This window comes from Hemiscyllium ocellatum, chromosome 37, assembly GCF_020745735.1.
Source record: "Hemiscyllium ocellatum isolate sHemOce1 chromosome 37, sHemOce1.pat.X.cur, whole genome shotgun sequence".
In the NCBI taxonomy this organism is placed as follows: Eukaryota; Metazoa; Chordata; class Chondrichthyes; order Orectolobiformes; family Hemiscylliidae; genus Hemiscyllium; species Hemiscyllium ocellatum.
Window position 1 is genome coordinate 13,321,428 of NC_083437.1, and position 21,870 is coordinate 13,343,297.

General features: G+C 40.6%; 1 protein-coding gene across 7 annotated transcripts in view; it reads right to left on the reverse strand.

The window, feature by feature from the left end:
- Positions 1 to 21,870, reverse strand: part of mtor (mechanistic target of rapamycin kinase) — a 474,957-nt gene that overhangs the window by 154,865 nt on the left and 298,222 nt on the right. For all 7 annotated transcript variants that reach the window (XM_060852056.1, XM_060852057.1, XM_060852054.1 and 4 more), the window contains one exon: positions 10,244 to 10,383. In XM_060852056.1, the coding sequence (XP_060708039.1) occupies positions 10,244 to 10,383 (140 nt within the window). The remainder of the gene's footprint in view (positions 1 to 10,243; positions 10,384 to 21,870) is intronic.

Below are 21,870 nucleotides of genomic sequence, written 5' to 3' on the forward strand. Positions count from 1 at the left end.
GTGCAGGTTAGGTGAATTCGCCATGCTAAATTGCCCGTGTTAGGTGAAGGGGTAAATGTAGGAGAATGGATCTAGGTGGGTTGTGCTTCGGCAGGTCAATGTGGACTTGTTGGGCCTGTTTCCAACTGTATGTAATCTAATCTAATCTAATATGGTGGCAACAAGTAGTACTGGTCAGGAACCAGGGAAAGGAATGCCAACAATCTCAAGGTCAAGGAGCAATTTCACCATCTGGAAACATCGACCAAATGTGTGGTCAGTGATACAGCTCTAGGATCAGGCTCATCAGCCACACAAGGACCCAGAAAGTCCATGACCAGTGACATGGATTCAAATCCCACCATCGCAGATAGTGACATCTGAGTACAATAAAATCTGGAATAGGTGGTGGTCTATTGGGAACCACTGTCAAAACCCATCTGGTTTGCTCATACTCTTTAGAGGAAATCTGCCATCCTTACCTAGTCTGAACTACTTGAAATAAAATACCTTTGCTCACGTACTCAAACACTCATGCAATGGAGTTCCACTCAGGGACTACTTGTGAATCAATTCTCAATCCATATTATCGCACTCATATACATTGATTTGCACATGAACAATATCCTTCTAAATGACCCCCAACACTACTCCTAATTTAGACTTTATCAAAGATTTCTGAAAATTCAAATACACCTTATCCAATAGCTCTCCCTCATCTATTCTAGGGGTTACATCCCCAAACTGTCATAGGTTTGAATTCAAAACTTCTCTTTCAAATGATTCTATACAGTTCTGTTGAGATCTCCTTGTGTGCCAGAATAAGTTAGTGATTCTGTGACCACGGAGCATCATGAGGGAAGCAAAGAAGGTTTTAAGAGATTCAAGATATAAAGTTAGTGAATTCAGCTGAGAAATTCAATTGAATAATTCTTTTTAAATTACAAAAAAGTTTGTTTAAATAAACTAAAATGGGCCAGGAAATGAATTCTAAAACAGTAGACCATGGAACTTTGAGAGTTTACTTAGTAATATTTCAAATAAAATTAACGGACTACAAAAGGGATCATTTGGAAGAGTATTGTTACTCACAGACTAATATCTACTCAAAAGTATTTGAATAACTTTCTTGGTCCATCAGAACAACTTATTAATATGTGCTTAAAGGTTGACGCAGGGGATGTTGTCCAAATGAACTTCAGTAAGCTATTTAACAGCAACTGGTATAATAGACTGATTCACAAAGCATGTGTCCAATGAACAGATGGCAAAGTATTAACCTGTTTTGATGTTTTGATTCCTGAAGATACAGAGAAAAGTGATTTCTGTCAAGAATAAGAATTGCTTTCAGCAAATCTCATAGCATCAGTATTTGAAGTTCTGTTATTGACCATTTTTATTAATAGGGGTAAAGAGCAAAATATTGTCCAAGTTGTTACAAGTTTTTCAATGACGCCAATTTGTGTACATTGATCAGTGATTCTCATTATAATATTCCAAATGCATTCAAAATTTGGGAGAAGATTTGTAGCTCGGGTGCTCATTGTTGTGGTTCTGTTCGCCGAGCTGGGAATTTGTTTTGCAGACGTTTCGTCCCCTGTCTAGGTGACATCCTCAGTGTTTGGGAGCCTCCTGTGAAGCGCTTCTATAATGTTTCCTCCAGCATAGTATAAATGCTGGAGGAAACATTATAGAAGCGCTTCACAGGAGGCTCCCAAACACTGAGGATGTCACCTAGACAGTGGGACGAAACGTCTGCAACACAAATTCCCAGCTCGGCGAACAGAACCACAACACCTCCAAATGCATCTGAATGGACTAGGGGATTGGCAGAGAAACAGCAGATAGAATTTTACATTTATAGGCATTAAATCTAGGCATTATTTCTAGGTATCAGATATCATACAAGAATCTAAATTCTACTTTAATTATAGAGTTATAGAGATGTACAGCACGGAAACAGACCCTTCAGTTCAACACGTCCATCCCGACCAGATATCCCAACCCAATCTAGTCCCACCTGCTAGCACCCGGTCCATATCCCTCCAAACCCTTCCTATTCATATACCCATCCAGATGCCTTTTAAATGTTGCAATTGTACCAGCCTCCACCACTTCCTCTGGCAGCTCATTCCATACATGTACCACCACCTGTGTTAAAAAGTTGCCCCTTGTGTCTCTTTTATATCTTTCCCCTCTCACCTTAAACCTATGCCCTCTAGCTCTGGACTCCCCCACCCCAGGGAAAAGACTTTGCCTATTTATCCTAACCATACCCCTCATAATTTTGTAAATCTCTATAAGGTCACCCCTCAGCCTCCGAAGCTTCAGGAAAAACAGCCGCAGCCTGATCAGCCTCTCCCTATAACTCAAATCCTCCAACCTGGTAACATCCTTGTAAATCTTTTCTGAACCCTTTCAAGTTTCAAAATATCTTTCCGATCAGAAGGAGACCAGAATTGCACGCAATATTCCAACAGTGGCCTAACCAATGTCCTCAACAGCCGCAACATGACCTCTCAACTCCTGTACCCAATACTCTGACCGATAAAGGAAAGCATACCCAAACACCTTCTTCACTATTCTATCTACCTGCAACTCTACTTTTAAGGAGCTATGAACGTGCACTCCAAGGCCTCTGTTCAGCAGCACTCCCTTAGAGTCAAGGTTAGAGTCTAATCTCCAGCATCAGCAGTACACACTCCTGCCTGGCTCATATATGTGCACGCTGATGTCAAATAAAGAAATCAGAAGTATACCAGGGAGTGTTGCTGAACAGAGACCTTGGAGAGCACATTCATAGCTCCTTAAAAGTAGAGTTGTAGATAGATAGAATAGTGAAGGCGGCATTTGGGTGTGCTTTCCTTTATCGGTCAGAGTATTGAGTACAGGAGTTGAGAGGTCATGTTGCAGCTGTACAGGACATTGGTGAGGCTTCTGTTGGAATATTGTGTGCGATTCTGGTTTCCTTCCGATCGGAAAGATGTTGTGAAACTTGAAAGGGTTCAGAAAAGATTTACAAGGATGTTGCCAGGGTTGGAGGATTTGAGCTACAGGGAGAGGCTTAACAGGCTGGGGCTGTTTTTCCTGGAGGGTCTGAGGCTGAGGGGTGACCTTATAGAGGTGTACAAAATTATGAGGGGCATGGATAGGAGTGGGGGAGTCCAGAACTAGAGGGCATAGGTTTAGGGTGAAAGGGGAAGATATAAAAGGGACCCAAGGGGCAACTTTTTCACGCAGATGGTGGTACGTGTATGGAATGAACTGCCAGAGGAAGTGGTGGCGGCTAGTGCAATTGCAACATTTAAAAGGCATCTGGATGGGTATATGATTAGGAAGGGTTTGGAAGGATATGGACCGGGTGCTGGCAGGTGGGACTAGATTGGGTTGGGATAGCTGGTCGGGATGGGCGGGTTGGACCGAAGGGTCTGTTTCCATGCTGTACAGCTCTATAACTCTATAATTAAAGAAAGAATTTAGATTCTTGTATGATATCCGATACATAGATATAATATATATTACCTGATTCTTTAAAAAGAGATAGCTTGCATATCTTATCTACATGAAGTGCAACAATAAACACTTAGCACAAACATAATAGTTAAATTATAGCAAGTCAATGTTTTTTTAAAAAAACCATAACTGTGTTAGTGGCTTTATCTTGAATGTATATTAGCATAAAACACAATTAAACTGAATCAAAGCATAATCTAATGAAGACCAGCGGTCATCACTGAGCAGAACTATGTTTGTTGGCCAGTAGGGTTCTTGAGGGTCTGCATGGACTAATGTGAAAGAGGAATACCACTTGCTCGTCTAACAAGAAGAGGCGCTTGTTTTAAAATAAGATGTAGTTTATTCAATTATATCAACATGTAAAAGTTATACTGACATGACAGACATTGATCTGGCTTACTCCTTGAAGATCCCAAACTGTTATGCCACCCAGTCTGGATGACATTGTTATGGTGGGTGGTGATTAAGGCACTCTTCAACATGAATTCTTTCAGATCAGTATTCCACATCATTTTCATCTCATCTGACTCCTCATAAACTTGGTTTCCCATTATTAATTTTATATTTCTACACATAATTAGTATCCCTGATAACTTCCTCTGCAGGAATTGCACCAAACTCCAGCTCCTCGAAAACTGTGTTTGGGAACTGGAACTGTTGCTGGATGAATTTTGGATCATTCGGGAGGTGCAGGCAGTTATTGAGAGGAGTTACAGAGAAGTAGTCACACCTCAGGTGCAAGAAAAAGGCACATGGGTTACACTGAGGGGACGGAAAGGGAACCAATCGGCAGGCAGTGCAGAGAACCCTGTGGCCATTCCTCTCAATAACAAGTGTATTGTGTTTGATACTCTTGGAGGGGGAGGGGGAAGACTTACCAGGGCAAAGCCATGGAGTACAGGTGTCTGGCACAGAGTCTGTCCCTGTTGCTCAGAAGAGAAAGGCGGGTGGGGAAGGAGCAGAGCATTTATCACTGGGCACTCCATAGTTAGGCGGATAGATAGGAGGTTCCGTGGGAAGGAGAGAGACTCACGGTTGGTGTGTTGCCTCCCAGGTGCGAGCATTCGTGATGTCTCGGATCATGTTTTCAGGATCCTTGAGGGGATTGGAAGCAGCCCCAAGTTGTGGTTCACATAAACACTAACAACATAATTGGGAAGAGAGATGGGGATTTAAGGCAGAAATTCAGGGAGCTAGAGTAAAAGCTTGGAGCTAGAACAAACAGAGTTGCTATCTCTGGTTCGTTGCTCATGCCATGTGCTAGTGAAGCAAGGAATAGGAAGAGAGAATAATTGAACATGTAGCGACAGCGATGGTGCAGGAGGGAAGGTTTCGGAGATCTGGATAATTGGGGCTCATTCTGGGGTAGGTGGGATCTCCACAGGATGGTCTACACCTGAACCAGAGGGGTACCAATATCCTTGGGGGGGGGGGGGGTGGTTGGAGGAGATGGTGGGATTTGCTAATGCTCTTTGGGAGGGTTTAAACCAATTAAACCAAGGGCAAAGGGAACCTAAATCGTAGTTCCAGTGTCTAGGAGATTGAGAGTAGTGAGGTCAGAAATGAGGTTTCAAGGTTGTAAGAGTTCACTGGCGAGCAGGAAGGTGGTTTGAAGTGTGCCTACTTCAACACCAGGTGCTTCCGGAATAAGGTTGGTGAACTTGCAGCATGGGTTGGTACTTGGGACTTCGATGTTATGGCCATTTCCAAAACATGGATAGAGCACAGACAGGAATGGTTGTTGCAGGTTCCAGGATTTAGATTTTCAGTAGGAACAGAGAAGATGATAAAAGAGGGGGAGGATGATAAAAGAGGGGAAGGACAGTATTACAGGAGCAGAAAGGACGTTTGAGGACTCGACTACTGGGCTGAGGTCAGAAACAGGAAAGGAGAGGTCACCCTGTTGGGAAGTTTCTATCTGCCTCGAAATAGTTCCAGAGGCGTAGAGGAAAGAATAGCAAATATAATTCTGGATGGGAGCAAAAGCAACAGGCTAGTTATTTTGGATGTTTTAACTTTCCAAATAATGACTGGAAATATTATAGCTCAAGTACTTTAGATGGGTCAGTTTTTGTCCAAAGTGTGCAGGAGGGTTTCCTGACACAGTATAGAGAAAAGCCAACACAGGGTGAGGTGACTTTGGATTTGGTACTGGGTAATGAACCTGGCCAGGTGTGAGATTTGGAGTTAGATGTGGAGGTAGGTGAACACTTTGGCAATGGTGACTACAATTTAGTTATGGAAGAAACTGAGGACTGCAGATCAGAGCTGGAAATGTGTTGCTGGAAAAGCGCAGCAGATCAGGCAGCATCCAAGGAGCAGGAGAATCGACGTTTCTGGCATGAGCCCTTCTTCAGGAATGAGGAAAGTGTGCCTGACCTCTCCGCCCCCACCCCTTCTCCGGCCTACCACCCTCACCTTAACCTCCTTCCACCTATCGCATTTCCAACGCTCCTCCCCCAACTCCCTCCTCCCTACCTTTTATCTTAGCCTGCTTGGCACACATTCCTCATTCCTGAAGAAGGGCTCATGCCCAAAACGTGATTCTCCTGCTCCTTGGATGCTGCCTGACCTGCTGTGCTTTTCCAGCAACACATTTTCAGCTACAATTTAGTTATATTTACTTTAGCGATGCAAAGGAATAGGTAGGTACTGCAGGACAAGCGTTATTGCTGGGGGAAAGGCAATTTTGCATTCATAAGAAGGGAAAGAAAACTGCAGGGGATGGGTACAATTGAAGTTGTGCGCGGAGTCCGAGGTGGTAGGAGAGGCACTAAATAAATATTTTTCATCAGAATTCACAATGGAAAAAGACAATGTTATTGAGGAGAAAATTGAGATACAGGAGAATCGACTAGATGGGATTGAGGTTCATAAGGTGGTGTTACCAATTCTGGAAAGTGACAGAATTGATAAATCCCCTGGGCCGGATGGGATTTATTCTAGGATTTTCTGGGAACCCAGGAAGGAGATTGCAGAGCCTTTGGCTTTGATCTTTATGTTGTCATAGTGCCAGAAGAGTGGAGGGTAGCAAATGCTGTCCCCTCGTTCAAGAAGGAGAGAAGAGACAACCCTGGTAATTATAGACCAGTGAGCCCTCCTTTGGTTGTGGGTAAAGTGTTGGAAAAGTTATAACAGATAGGATTTATAATCATCAAGAGAAATAAGTTGATTAGGGATAGTCAACACAGTATTGTGAAGGGTAAGTCGTGCCTCACAAACCTTATTGAGTTCTTTGAGAAAGTGACCAAACAGGTAGATGAGAGTAAAGCAGTTGATGTGGTGTATGTGGATTTCAGTAAGGTGTTTGATAAAATTCCCCACGTTAGGCTATTGCACAAAATACTGAGGCATGGGGTTGAGGGTAATTTAGTGGTTTGGATCAGAAATCGGCTAGCTGAAAGAAGATCAGATATTGGCTAGTTGTAAGGCGACAGAAGATGGTGGTTAATTGGAAATGTTCATCCTGGAGTTCAGTTACTAGTGGTATACTGCAAGGATCAGTTTGGGGGCCACTGCTGTTTGTCATATCTATAAATGACTTAGATGAGGGCATGGAAGGATGGATTAGCAAATTTGCGGATGACACAAAGATTGGAGGTGCCGTCGGTAGTATTGAGGGCTACTGCAGGCTGCAGCGTGCCATAGACAGGATGCAGGGCTGGGCTGAGAAATGGCAAATGGAGTTCAACCTAGATAAATGCAAAGTGATGCATTTTTGAAGGTCGAACTCTAATGCTAAATATAGGATCAAAGACAGGATTCTTGGCAGTGGGGAGGAACAGAGGGATCTTGGTGTGCAAGTACATAGATTCCTCAAATTTGCCACCAAGTGGATAGGGTTGTTAAGTAAGCATATGGTGTTTTGGCTTTCATTAAGAGGGGTATCAAGTTTAAGAGCCGTGACGTTTTGCTACAGCTCTACACTTGGAATATTGTGTACTGTTCTGGTCGCCCTACTATAGGGGAGATAAGGAGGCTTTGGAGCGGGTGCAAAGAAGGTTTACCAGGATGCTGCATAGACTGGAGGGCTTGCCTTATGAAGAAAGGTTGAATAAACTCGGACTTTTCTTTTGAAAGAGGAGGAGGAAGAGAGGTGACCTGATCGAGGTATACAAGTTAATGATAGGAATGGATAGGGTCAATAGCCAGAGTCGTTTCCCCAGGGCAGGATTTACTGGTACGAGGGGTCATAGTTTTGAGATATAAGGAGGAAGGTATAGAGGGACGTCAGAGGAAGGTTCTTTATGCAGACAGTTGTGAATGCATGGAATGTGTTGCCAGCTGTGGTGATGGAAGCAGAGTCATTAGGGAAATTTAAGCGACAGCTGGACATACACATGGATAGCAGTGAGTTGAGGGGTGTGTAAGTTAAGTTATTTTATTTTACATTAGGATTAACCCTCGGCACAACATCGTGGGCCGAAGGGCCTGTTCTGAGCTGTACTTTTCTATGTTCTAAGTACTATCTCAAGAGCCATATTATCTGGCCAAACTCAAGTTGGAAAGTATCATATGTCAGGACATTTTTTTCCAGTTTTTCTACAAAGGAAAAAAGAAAAGTGAACTTAAATTTAGTTTAGATGTTTAAAGATTATCCTTTATGCTGCTGCCTCAGAGACTGGAAATAATAAACAATAGTTTGCCCCTGAAACTAATAAGCACCTCAATCTGATTACTCTGAAAGTCTTTGATAGTTCATTGTTAAACACACACTCAACAATAAAGTAGAACATCAGATATTGCATCGTATTCTAACTTTCATGATACATGAGGTAAAGATGGCAAGGAAAGATAGGCATGACAAAAATCAAGTTACAGACTTGCTGTATTAAGTGAAGCAAAGCAGAACGATATTCATACCCAACAGCAGAAGTAGCATGGAAACAGGCAGTGCTAGATGATCTCACAACCAATAGATCAGATATAAACTCTGCAGTCCTACCAAATTTAGTCATGAATGATGGTGGACAATTAAATAATCAACAGGAGAAGGTTCCTCAAATATGGCTCTCCTCCAGGATGGGACCATTCGCCACAGCAGATTCCCCGCTGCTGCCAATTAACCACTGTCCTTTCACCGCCAAGGACGCTTAGCCACCGCCCATTGGCCACTGAAGACGATTCGCCACCGCAGGTATTTCTAACTCATTTTTATATATAAACCAATAAAAAGATCTTTATTTTACCTTCAATTTTAATCAATATCTAGTATGTAGCTGTATAAATAAAGGGGAGTGAGAAGTATGAAAGAACAGGCAGGAGGGAAAACAATCAGTACATATATATATTTCCAGTGGCGAATAGTCTCCAGAGGTCCAACGACCCCAGTGGAGAAACGCTGGTGGCAAACCGGCAGTGGCTAATCATCGGCGGCGAATCTGCCGTGGCAAATCGTCACCAACCTTTATCCTCAGTGTTAAGAAAGCCCAGCTGTAAAGGCAACTGTCCCCGGCAACATTCTGGCAATAATACTTAAAACTTATGATCCAGAACTAGCTGCACCCATACAGCTACAATGGCCACCTATCCGTCAATGTGAAAAATTGTCTAGGTATGTTCGGTCCATAAAATACAGGCCAAATCCAGCCTGGGCAATTATCACCTCGCCCTCTCTTGATGATCAGCAAAATGATGAAAGGAATCATCAACTGTATGAAGAAGCTGCACTTGCACAGGAATTACCTACTCTCTGCTGTTCAGTTAGGGTTTTTTCATGGTCATGGCTTCTGACCTCATTAAAGCCTTGGTACAAACAGAAAAAAAAAACGCTAGAGATGAGATGGGAGAGCCTGCCCTTGACGTCAAGGTAACACTTGACTCTGTATAGCATCGAGGAACCTAGCAAAACTGGAATCAATGGTAATAGGGAGAAATATCTTCACTAGTTGCAGTCATATCTAGCACAAAGAAATATGGTTATGGTTACTGGGGTCAATCAGCTCAATCAGCTCAGTCTCAAAACATCAGTGCAAGAGTTCTTCACTGCAATATCCTGGATTCAAGCATTCTCCATTGTTTCAATGACATTCCCCTTATCATGCTGTTAGACATAGGGATACTCACTGATGACTATACAATGTTTTACACCATTTACCATTGTCAGATACTGAAGCAGCCTAAGTTCATATTCAGCTAGATCTGGGCATCATTCGGAACTGGAATGATAGTGACAACTAAGTTTTGCAGAACATTCAGAGAAGGTAAAGCAATCATCCTCAGCTTAGGCTTCTTTAGAATTTTGTCTGTTGCGTATTAATATGATTGACTACTTTACACATGATAGAATGAGTATTATCAGGGTCTAATCTTATGCGTATTAATAAAAGACTACTCTTGACATGTTCTTCTTTCTATCAACCTGTTACACATCTCTCCCAATTGTCTCATTTCACTTCAATCTTCTGGAAAGAAGAAAGGTTACTTTAGTACTTTCAAAATTAGATAAAACTAATGAAAAATGATGATCCATTGATGGAAGAAGTTCAGATACAAGGTGGCAAAAGTTGAAAATTATCAAGTTAAGGCTTACAAGAGAAGTCAGGTGGAACTTATTTCAAGGTCAACAGTTTTATGAAACAAATTAACAAGAAAGGCACTTAGGTAGGCAGCATATTTACATACCAAAATAATCAACTCGGTGGAATGATTAAAAAAAACATTAATGAAAAGGTATTAATGAAAAAGGGATTACAGTTTTGGATGTATTAAGCTTCCCAGTCTCAAGAATTCTTAGGGTGAAACTCACCATTCACCAAGCGCTTCCAAACAGCGCATTCTTCCAAGGACGAGCTCCGGATCATCCTTGTTCATGTCCATCTTCTTGTCATACGCAACCAAGGCATCTTCCCATTCATGAAGCTTCTCATACCATGTTGCTTGGATCTCCTATAAAACATGCCCCAAAATTTACAGGGTAAGACAGACTGTAGCATGCAGTGCATAGTCTACCATTGATTATCCTTGAAAACATTTGTCTGTTAGTATTTTCACACAGTCAGTCATAACTTTGGCATTGACTTAGAAAGGACAAATAATATAACCGTGTACAAAGAGTACAAGTCTCATTGGGGATAGATTTGATTGTCTCAAGGATTTTAATGATTGTAAGATCACAAACGTTTTTCAAAATCAGATGTGTTCATATATTAAGGATGACATAATTATATTGCTGCATATTGCTAACAGATCACTAAAGCCTAAAGACAACAAAGCAAATTTGAAATAATTAAGTCTCTAATCATGAAGTACACATGAAATGTATTAACATTTTCAACTCCAGGATTAAAAATGTGAAACTAGGATGTTTGCAAAAATATTTTAAATGTTGAATTTTTACTTTTTTCATCCGTATATATTACTGCATTCTGCTGCTTATAGTTTCAACAGACTCAAAATTGAATTCATAAAGGTAAAATATCACCAAATCTAAGAACAATCATTAGTCTTCGACTGCCCACCATATTTCCATCTTGTTCTGTTTACAGGCTATCTAAACAAGTCTCTCTGTTTCCAGCACATGCAGATGAAAAAATAATGTGTTAGGACCCACATTTCATAAACGTCAAATTATGAAAAAAAATTAAATAAAACGAAGTGCTATGGATTCTGGAGATCTGAAACAAAACCAGAAATTGCCAGAAAAACTCAGCAGATTCTGGCAGCATCCGTGGGGAGAAAGCAGAGTTAATGTTTCGAGTACTGTGACTCTTTGGAGTTATCTGACTCAAAACATGAACTCTGCTTTCACCCCACAGATGCTGCCAGACCTGAATTTTACCAGAGATTTCTGTTTTAGTACAAAAACATTTGAAAATTTTTACACAGCATCCTAATTGTTTTTTTAGTTTAGCTGAACTTCTTCCAACTGAGAGAACATGGATTTGTATACACAGTCTTTCCCAATACCGGGGCTAATAAGGTCTTGTGTTATCAAATCCGATGATAGCACACATAAGACTGACTGACCAATTTTGTTTCAAATTCAGAAGAGGATATTTAATCATTCAATGCATTCCAATCGGCACAACAGTGACCATTTGCCAACCTAAAAGTGACTATACTTCAAATGTGATTCTTTAGCTGTCAAGTGCTTTGGGACATTCTAAGCAGATAGTAAGTGCTATAAACATGCAATTTTTTTTCAAGCATCTTCACTGAATGTTGTGCAATTGTATGAACTGAGTCATTCTCAGAGTGAATTGCACAGGCTCAACAAATACTAACCTTGCCGAATAAAAGTGATTTCTATTTCTTGACAGTATTAACTTAGTTAGTTTATTTTTTATGGCACGTAACCTGTGCAATGATAGCCAGCCACACTTCTTTTAGGATTACACAATTAAAATTGCAGTTTCTGGAAATAACAAATATTCAGATGACTGCAGAGGTATAAACATAACAATTCCTCCACAGTTTCCTTAATAGCACAGCTGCTAAGCAGATTGTTAACAGACTCTAACCTGTGGGTTTCACATTAATAAAACACTGGTAAACTAGCAGTGTATAACACATAATTAATGTAATAAGAAAGGACAGCAATGAGGAAATACCATTCAGCCACTCAAGACCACTAGTTATTTAATAACTGACACAAAATTAAAAGAAACATTACGCTGGAGTCATGCAGTTTCTCTTTGAATATGCGAACGCATCCAAGAGCTATTGCATTAACCTACATATTTGAACACAAGACAATTTAACTATACAGCATGGCAGAAGTAGCTTTTGGTGATAGGTCATTTTAATTTACTAATCTGCCAGAGCAGAACTTTTGAGCAGAATCTTATTATGCTGGACATAGTGGCCCTGGAGATGGAAAGACAACTTAATTGGACAGGACGGTAACATTACTGAATCCCTCTGCCTTCACATCCTGCCCTTGAGTTGTAGGCAGGAAGGTCCATTTTTGAAGTTTCTGCCTGACTGCCAAATAAGAACCTTCAGTGGTCAATTAACCAGTGTCAGATCAAGGCTGGACTGATGTTTGCTGAAACCTAATCTACTGTCCTCTCACCTGTGATCAGAAATAAGAGAAACTATTCACCAACAATATATTACCATTTACCTTAATCCTTGCAATCTTTGATGTGGAAGTGCTGGTAAACAACTTCAGAAGCCACATGACACCAGGTTATAGTCCAACCAATTTATTTGAAATCACAAGCTTTTGGAGTACTGCTCCTTCATCAGATGAAGTGAAGAAAAGCGCACAGGCACAGAATTTATATGCAGAGATCAACAGGTAGAGAAATCAAAACATCGTATGAATGGTGTGAGTGGAATGTCAACAGGCTGAATAACAAGGCTTTGCAGGTGATCAAGTGTCAGACGGTGTGAGTAAAGTGCCAACAGCTGAATAGCAAGTGAAGGGATGACCCATAATCTGATTAATTGAGGCGGAGAGATAATTACAAAACAAAATTAAAAATAAGGAGGTGTTGGAGACAAACCAAATGACTGGAATAACACGATAGTGTAAGAGTTGCATGCTGAGGGTCTAACCAAAAGAAGAAGTAATCAAAAACTGTACAAACTAATTAAGGTGGAGAAATCATAAGATATCAAGGTGACGGTGTCAAAACAGGACAGTAAGGAAGTTTTCACAAATACAGAACAGTATGGTGGCGTTATGTGCAGTTTGACATGAATCCAAGATCACGGTTGAAGTTATCTTTATGGGGATGAAACTTGGCTCTCAGTTTCTGCTTGTCGATTCTCCATTATGTATCTCCAAGGCTGCCTTGGAGGAAGTTTACCCAAAGATCAGAGGCTGAATGTCCATGACCACTTAAGTGTTCCCCGATTATATATACCATGCCTCAGGGCATCCTTGCCTGAAGTGGATGAGGTAGACAATATTGGCTGGAGTTACACGAGTATCTGCCATGCACGTGGTAAGCGCTGTTCTCACGTGTGATAGTAGTACCCATCTAAATGATCTGGTATGTCTTGCAGAGGTTGCTGTAGCATGGTTGTGTAGTGTTGTGGTCGATGTTGGCCGAAGGCTGGACAGTTTGCTGCAAATGTTGGTCTGTTTAAGGATTGGGGATTGCCTGAAGACAAGAAGTGGGGGTGCATGGATGATCCTGTCAAAATATTAGTCATCATTGATGACATATTGAAGGCTGTGAAGAACATGTATTGCCGCTCAAGAAAGATATCGGTTGCATCCTATTTTTGTCTTCTGAGGAAGTTAATGCAATTTTTCATGGTGGCAGTTGGAATGGATGATCAGTGAGTTGAGCATCGCATCCCACTGTTATGAGGGCATTTTTCAGCATCTTTAGGTGTCCATTGTGTTCCTCCTCGTCTGAGCAGATCCTGTGTAAATGCAGGGCTTGTCTGTAGGGGATAGCTTCTTTAACATGCTTAGGGTGGAAGCAAAGTAAGTGCAGCATCATGAGATCATCCATGGGCTTGTGGGAGAGTGAAATACTGAGGTGTCTGTCCTGCAATAGAGATGCATGTGTCCAAGAATGAGACGGTTTTTGAAGAGTAGTACATGGTTTGTCTGATGGCGGGATGAAACTTGTTGATGTTGTTGTGTAATCATTTGTGATTCCTCACTATAAGTCCAGAGGAAGAAAATATTGATGATGTACCTGGTGTATAGCGTCAGCTGGAAATCCTGTGCAGCAAAGAAGCCTTGCTCAAACTTGTGCATGGGAATGTCGGTGCATTGGAGTGCAAGTGTGGTTTCCATGGCTGTTCCGTGTGTCTGGATGAAAAACAGGCTGTTGAAGGTGAAGACATTGTGGTCGAGGATGAAGTGGATGACTTGTTCGATGGCATCTGGAAATTGGCAGTTGTTTGTGTTGAGTACCGAGGCTGCTGGACTGTGCTAAAATATCCATTGTGACGAGGCATGTTCTTCTTTCAACTGGTCCGTGGGTGCTGAGGTTCTGTAGTAAGTCTGTAGTGTTGTAACAGAAGTTGTGGGTTCCTTGTACAATGGGTTTCAAGATGCCCTTGACATAGCCAGAGAGGTTCTCACATGGGGTCCCATTGCCTGATACAATGGGACATCCAGGTGTGTTGGTTTTGTGTATCTTCAATATGTGTGCAGTACTTTGATACAGTATTTCTGTGTTTGTAAAAATCTTCCTTATTGTCCTGTTTTGACACCATCACCCTGATAATTCATTAATTCATCTTAATTAGTTTGTACAGTTTTGGATTACTTGTTATTTTGGTAAGACCCTTGGCATGTGACTGTTATACTTATCATGCTATTCTAGCAGTTAGGTTTGTCTCCAGCACAACCTTATTTCTAACTTTATGGTAATTATCTCTCTGCTTCAATTAATTGGATTATGTGCCATCCCTACACTTGCTTTTTAGCTGTTGGCATTTTACTCACACCATCTGACACTTTTGATCACCTGCAGAGACTAATTATTCAGCCTATCGACACTCTATTCACAGTATGACCTCTCGAGCTCTCTGCACATAAATTGTGCCTGTGCACTTTTCTTTCTTCACGTAAAGAAGGAGCAGAGCTCTAAATAAACTTGTTGGACTATAACTTGGAACTATATAACTTCTGACATTACAATCTTTGCTATGCTTCAAGCAGCACCCATGATTTGTTGAAGGCACTGCAGAGTTGGAAACCTGCCAGCCTCTGAATGGTTCACAGTTTTTGTTGAGCAGGACTTTGAGCATTGGAGACTAAATTTCTGAGGACATCCTGCTTGTGCCTTCTAAACTGCCTAAGTGGAAGAATATATGGCTGACGTTCCTCTGAAGATCAGCATTTGGGTGTTTGGCAACCTTTTGAGCGAGCAAGCAAGACATGCATCAAAAATAGAAAATTTATTCTTGGTTACAAACACAATAGCTTACAGAATTATGATGTAAAGTTCAACGCTTTTTCAATATTTAATTTCATTTACATTTGAGAAACTTTATTATGCTTTGCAGAAACAATAAATGAACACAGTATGTTCTAAGATCAACTGACGTTGTCCTCCAGTGACATTACACTTTGTCTATCCATTCACTAAATTAAGTTAAAAAATCCAACTGCAGGTCAACTAAGTGCAACATTTGTAAAATACAATAGCAAGTGAGGTTATGGTTGCCAAAATGGTGGCCATTTTAGTGTTGAATGCCACAGCTTCTCTCATATAGACTGATTAAAATAAATATCAATTTGGACAGTAATAGATTCTTTAAATAAATATAAAATATCAGAGACCAAAGTTAACATAGGCCTTTTAGAGAATAAGGCTGAGGAAACAATAATGGAGCATCAGGAAGTGAGAGAGGAATTGAACAAATATTTTACTTCAGTCTTCACGGTAAAAGACACTTGACAAAATATAAATACCAATTAATCAAGTGGAAAGAGGACAGGAACTAAACATAATAACTGTCACTAGAAAAAAAGTGCTTTGGAAACTAATGGGGCTAAAAACCAATTAGTCACCTCAACCTCATTTGATGCGTCCTAGGAAATTAAATGAAGTAGCTACAGAAATAATGGGATACACTGGTAGGAATCTTCCAAGATTCCATAGATTCTGGAAAACTCCCAGGGGATTGGCAATGTAACTTCTTTATTTAAAAATGGGAGACAAAAACAGTTAGATTAACATCTGTTGTTGGGAAAACGTGACTGTCTGTCATAAAGGATGCAATAAATAATCAAGCAGAGTCAAGAGAGTTTCACGAAGGAACAATCATATCAAACAAATTTATTAAAATTCTTTGAAAAGGTAACAGCAGGAGAGATAAAGGAGTAATAGAATGTTATATATTTGGATTTTCGCTCAGGTACTACATTTAGGTTAGTTAAAAAGATAACGGCCCTTGTGTATAAGGTAGCATGTTAGCATGCATACAGGATAGAAAACAGTTGGGACAAGGGGCAATTCTGAAAATGACAACCTGGAACTAATGAGTGCCATAGGAATCAGTGCTGGGGGCCATATTTATGTATATTAATGACTTTGATAAAGAAAGTGCATGCACCATTGTAAAGTCTGCGGGTGACACAAAAATAGGTAGAAGGGTGTTGCTGAGGATAATACAGAGGTAGTAGAGGGATACAAATGGGCAAAACTTAGTAGATAGAATGTGGGAAAATGTGAGGGCGCACACTTTGACAGAAAGAACAGAGAAGCTGAATATTACTTAAATGGAGAAAATCTGTGGAAAGCTACAGCATAGAAGGGTTTGGGAGTTCTCATACATAATCACAAACAGCTAGCATAGAAGTTCAGCAGATAATAAGGAAAGTAAATGGAATATTGGTCTTTATTTCAAAGGGAATGCAGTATAAAATGAGTGAGGGTTTGCTGAAACTCTGCAAGGCACTAGTTAGATGACATCTGGAAAACTGAACAGTTTGAACTCTCCTTATCTAAGAAAAGGCATACTGGCATTGGAGGCAGTCCAGAGAAGGTTCATAAGGTTGATATTGGGTATGAAGAGATTGTCATGTGAGACTGAGTAGTAGTGAGTATACTCACTGGTCAGCTTGAACCACACGGTTTGCAATCTTAACCTCACTTTGATCATGAGTGGAGATTTCAAATTCAAATAATTTCCATAAAAATGGCTTATTTCCATATTTGTAATATTGGTTAAGATGTAGTGGAGGCAAGCAATCTGTTACTAAATACTTATCTATGCCCTAGTTACCTCCAGGCATCATTGGTGCAATGCTTTCTGGGCTAACCAGCCAACCAATTTATTTTCCATGATCATTACTTGTCTCCTCATATGTTCGAAGTACAATCACGCCTGCCTCACTGACTTATACTAAGTCTGGATTACCCACTACTTTCTGTAAACACAGCAAACATCAAGACAAGAGGAATTAAAAAACAAACATGGAGATTATGAAATGTGAATCCCGTAAATTCAGTATATCTTCCAGAAGGCATTTGATAAGGTGCCATGCTAAAAGTTAACACATAAGATAACATCATATGGGGTTTGGGTAATTTAGTATTTGGATGGAAGACTGGCTAACCAACAGAAAGCAGAGAGTCAGGACAAAATGGATCTTTTTCTGGTTGGGAAGCTGTAACCCATAGGGTGACATATGGTCAGTCCTTGGGTCACAACTATTTACCATCTATATTAAGGAGTTGGATGAGAGGACAGAAAGTACTATAGACAAATTGCCACTTATTTTAGTGTCATCTGCAAAGTAAGCTGCAATGAAGAAACAAGAAACTTACAAATGGATATGGATAGGTTAAATAAATAGGTGAAAATTTGGCAGATAAAGTTTGACAAGGATAAGTGTGAGGTTATCTGTTGTGGTCAGAGGAATGAAAAGAGCAACTTTTGACCTAAGTGGTGAGAGCTGTCAGAGTGTTTTAGTGCAGAGGGACTGGGTGCCCTCATGCATGAATCACAGAATACAGTACACAGGTACAGCAAGAAAGGCAAATGGAATTTTGGCTTTTATTGCTGAAGGGATAGAGTATAAAAGTAGGGAAGTGTTGCCACAACTGTACAACGCACGAGTGAAATCATGCCTAGTGTACAGCGTGGAGTTTTGGTCAACATACTTGGAGGTATGTAGTTGTATTGGAGGCAGTTCAGAGGAGATACACTAGATTGATTGCAGAGATGAAGGGTTTGTCTTATGAAGAATGATTGAACAGTTTAGGCCTATACTCTCTGGAGTTTAGAAGAATGAGAGGAGCTCTAATTAATATATAAAGATACGAAAAGGAATTGACAAAGTAGCTATAAAGCAGGGTGCTTCCTCATCTGGGGCAATCTAGAACATTAGTCATAGTTTTAGGATAAGATGTAACATATTCAAAACCAAGATGAAGAGTAATTACTTCTCTCCAAGGTCATGAATCTTTGGAATTCAATACCCCAGAGTGTAGTAGATGCTGGAACATTGAGTAAATTTAAGGTGATAGACAGAAATTTAATTATTATTGGGTAGAAGGGTTATGGGGAGTGGGGAGGAATGTGGTGTTGAGGTTGAAATTAGATCAGTCATGATCATCTTGATTGGCACAGGAGGCCTGAGGGATTGAATTGTCTATTTTTGATCCTAGTTCTTATGTAAAAAGTAGTAAATGCTACGAGTGTGTTGAATCCTTTACTAAAGTTTCCCAAGTCAACAAACAAATATGAAATTATTTAATCTTCCTACCGTACAGATGATATTTGAAAATGGAGATTTCTTTGCACAAGCATGTACCTACTATCCGAGGTCGGAGAGCTCAGTTGGATCAGCAGTGGGAAAAGAGTGGAAGTGAATGGCAGCATTGCAGTTTCCTGATAAAAGCCTGAGGGAGCTACAGTTTTGTGGAAGTGGGAGCAAAGCAAACCTTCTATGAATGCTAAGCGGTGCTCCCAAGAAAATGTCAGAATTCAAAATATGATGCAAGGCAACAGGATGCAGCTGGTTGGGTTGGAAAGATGGTTTATTATGTGATATAGGAATTGTCCCACAGTAATGACATCACAGGAAAATCATATGTACATAGAATAGGTATTCAGATTACCAAAGTTGCTTCCTGATTAAAAAGGTAAATAGAAAAAATATTATAAAATTGAAAAACTAAAGACCAGTAGGATATTTAAAAAGCAAACTAAAAAATTAGTTAAATCGAGGTGCAGGGGCAGACAATATGTTGTACCTGCATGATGTGGGTACTTGTCGACCTCATTAAGGCTGGTATTGTCCATATCAGTCGCAAGCGTTGGTTGCAGGAGGAACTCCAATTCAGATCAGAGTTAAAGAGCTGGAATCTGCTCTTTCGACACTGTGACACATTTGGAAGCTGTTTCAGGAGACTGTCACACCCCTCAAATTAACTATCCTGAATTTTGCCATTGGTCAGGTATTCTGCATGGCTATGAGTGAGGTAGGTAGAGGGATCCAGGAGCTGGCACTGCAGGAATCTCAGCTCTTGTCCTTGTCTAACAGAGTTGAGATTCTTGCTCCCTGTGTGGATCAGAGTGGGGCTGTAAGTAAGATGAGCAAACTGAGCATAGCACCATGACAGAGGGAGCCATTCAAATGAGAAGACAAATGTAGTCATAATTAAGGATCATTAATGTAGGGCACAGACACTGTTCTCTGTAGCCAGGAGCAAAAGTCCTGTAGGTGGTGCCACCTACCTGGTGTTAGGGGAAGCACAACAGGCCAGGCAGCATCCGAGGAGCAGAGAATAGACGTTTTAGGCATAAGCCGTGCATCAGGACGGAGGCTTGCCTGTGGGAGGGTGGGGTTGGGGGGAGGTAGCTGAGAATGTGATAGGTAGATGAAGACAGGGGAGAAGGTGATAGGTTGCATTCTCCTGCTCCTTGGATGCTGCCTGACTTGTTTTTCCAGCACCACACTCTTGACTCTCATCTCCAGCATCTGTACTCCTCACTTTCTCCTACCTGGTGCTAGGGTTCAGGATATCTCATCTGGGCTGCAAAGAAATTTGAAGTTGGGAGAGGGGGTGGCGGGGGAGGATCCAGTTGTTGAGGTCAACATCGGCACCAACTCGATTGGTAGAATGAGGAAAGAGGTTCTGCTGAGGGAATATATGCAGCCAGGGACTAAATTATAAAGTGGAACAGCAAAAGTATTATAGTCTGGATTACTGTCTGATTAATTGGCACAGAGTCAGCAAAATTAAAGATATATATGCATGGTTCAAACATTGGTGTGGGAGAAATGGTTTTGAATTCATAGGACAGTGGCATCAGTACTAGGTAAGGAGGGAGCTATTCTAATGGGTGGACTCGACTTGAATCATGCTGGGACCAGAGAATTCCATAACTGGGGCCGAAGACTGGGCTTTAATTTCATCTTTTGGGGGGGGGCGGGGGTGGTGCAGGGAATGTAGGGGAAGAGGAGGGGAGTATTCAGTTACAAGGAAAATTACAAATTCAAAATTAAAGAAGGTAGGACTGCAGGTTAATGCTGAATATGATTAATGCCACAAAATCAAAGGAAGGCCCAGATGTGTTTCTCAATGTATGAATCATTCGGAATAAAATTAATGAGTTAACTGTACAGATAGAGATAAATGGTTATGATTTGATGGTAATTACTGAAACGTGGCCATAAAGAGATCATGTTTGGGGAATTGAATATCCAAGGGTACCAGACATCTCAGAAGGATAGAGAGGAAGGAAAAGGAGGTGGTGTAATTTTGTTCATCACGGAGAATTCAGTTCCAAAGTGAGAAATGACATGGGCACTGGAGATGAACTGAAGAATCAGTCTGGTAGAAATAAAAAATAGCTAGGAAAAGAAGCCTGTGGTGGAAGTAATTTATAAGTCCACAAACTGTAGTTCCACAGTGGGACATAGTATAAACCAGGAAATACTGCAGTTGGTAACGATAGTACGGTAATAGGTGATTTTAATATGTATATTGACTGGATAAATTAATTTTGCAAGGTTAGCCTCAAGGGAGAGCTTCGTGAATATTTTAGATTGTCTCTAAACCAACCAGGCAGAAGACTATTCTGGATTTGTGTAACTAGGTGGGATTAATTAATGGTTTCATTGTAAAGGACCTTCTAGGAAAGAGTAATTGAAGTATGCAATAATTTTAAACTCAGTTTGAGAGTGAGAAACTGGTTTCCCACACTAGAGTTAAACATAAATAATTACATAGGCATGAGGACAGATTTGGCCTAGGTGGACTGGACAACAAGACTAAAAAGTAGGACAGTTGATGAGCAGCGGCAGGGGCAAACAGTTAGAGAGATATTAAATTTTCTCAACTAAAATATATTTCAGGCAGGAAAATCATCCATTTCTAAGCAAGGAAGTTAAAAGTCAACAAAGACAAAAACTAAGGCACACCATATTGCATAGACCAGTGGTAGGGTGGAAGATTAGCAAGCTTTTAAAGATCAACAAAGGGTTACTGAAAAAAGGTCATAAAAAGAGCAAAGTAAATTATGAAAGAAAACTATCACAAAATATAAACAAGGTAGCTCTAGCGTCAATAAGTATATAAAATGAAAGATGGAGCTAAAGTGAAGGTTGGTCCATCGGAAGATGACTGGGGAATTAATAGTGCGGAACTCAGAAATGGCAGCCATGAATCAATATTTTGCCTCCGTTTTCACAGTGGAGGACTCTAGTGCCATCCCAGGTAACGCAGAGATTATGGAAAGAGAGGAACTTAGGAAAAAAAAGAAAAAAAATACACAGTGAACTATGGTTTGAGGGCAAACAAATTCTCAGGGCTTGTAACCTAGAATCTTAAAGGAAGTGGCAGCAGAGATAATGGATCCTCTGGTAATAATATTTGAAAATTCCCTGGATGCAGGGAAGTTCCCAGTGGATTGGAAAAATGCTAACTTAACACCCGTATTCAAGAAGGAAGGGAGGCAGAAATTAGAAAACTATCAGTTAGCTTAATATCGGTCATT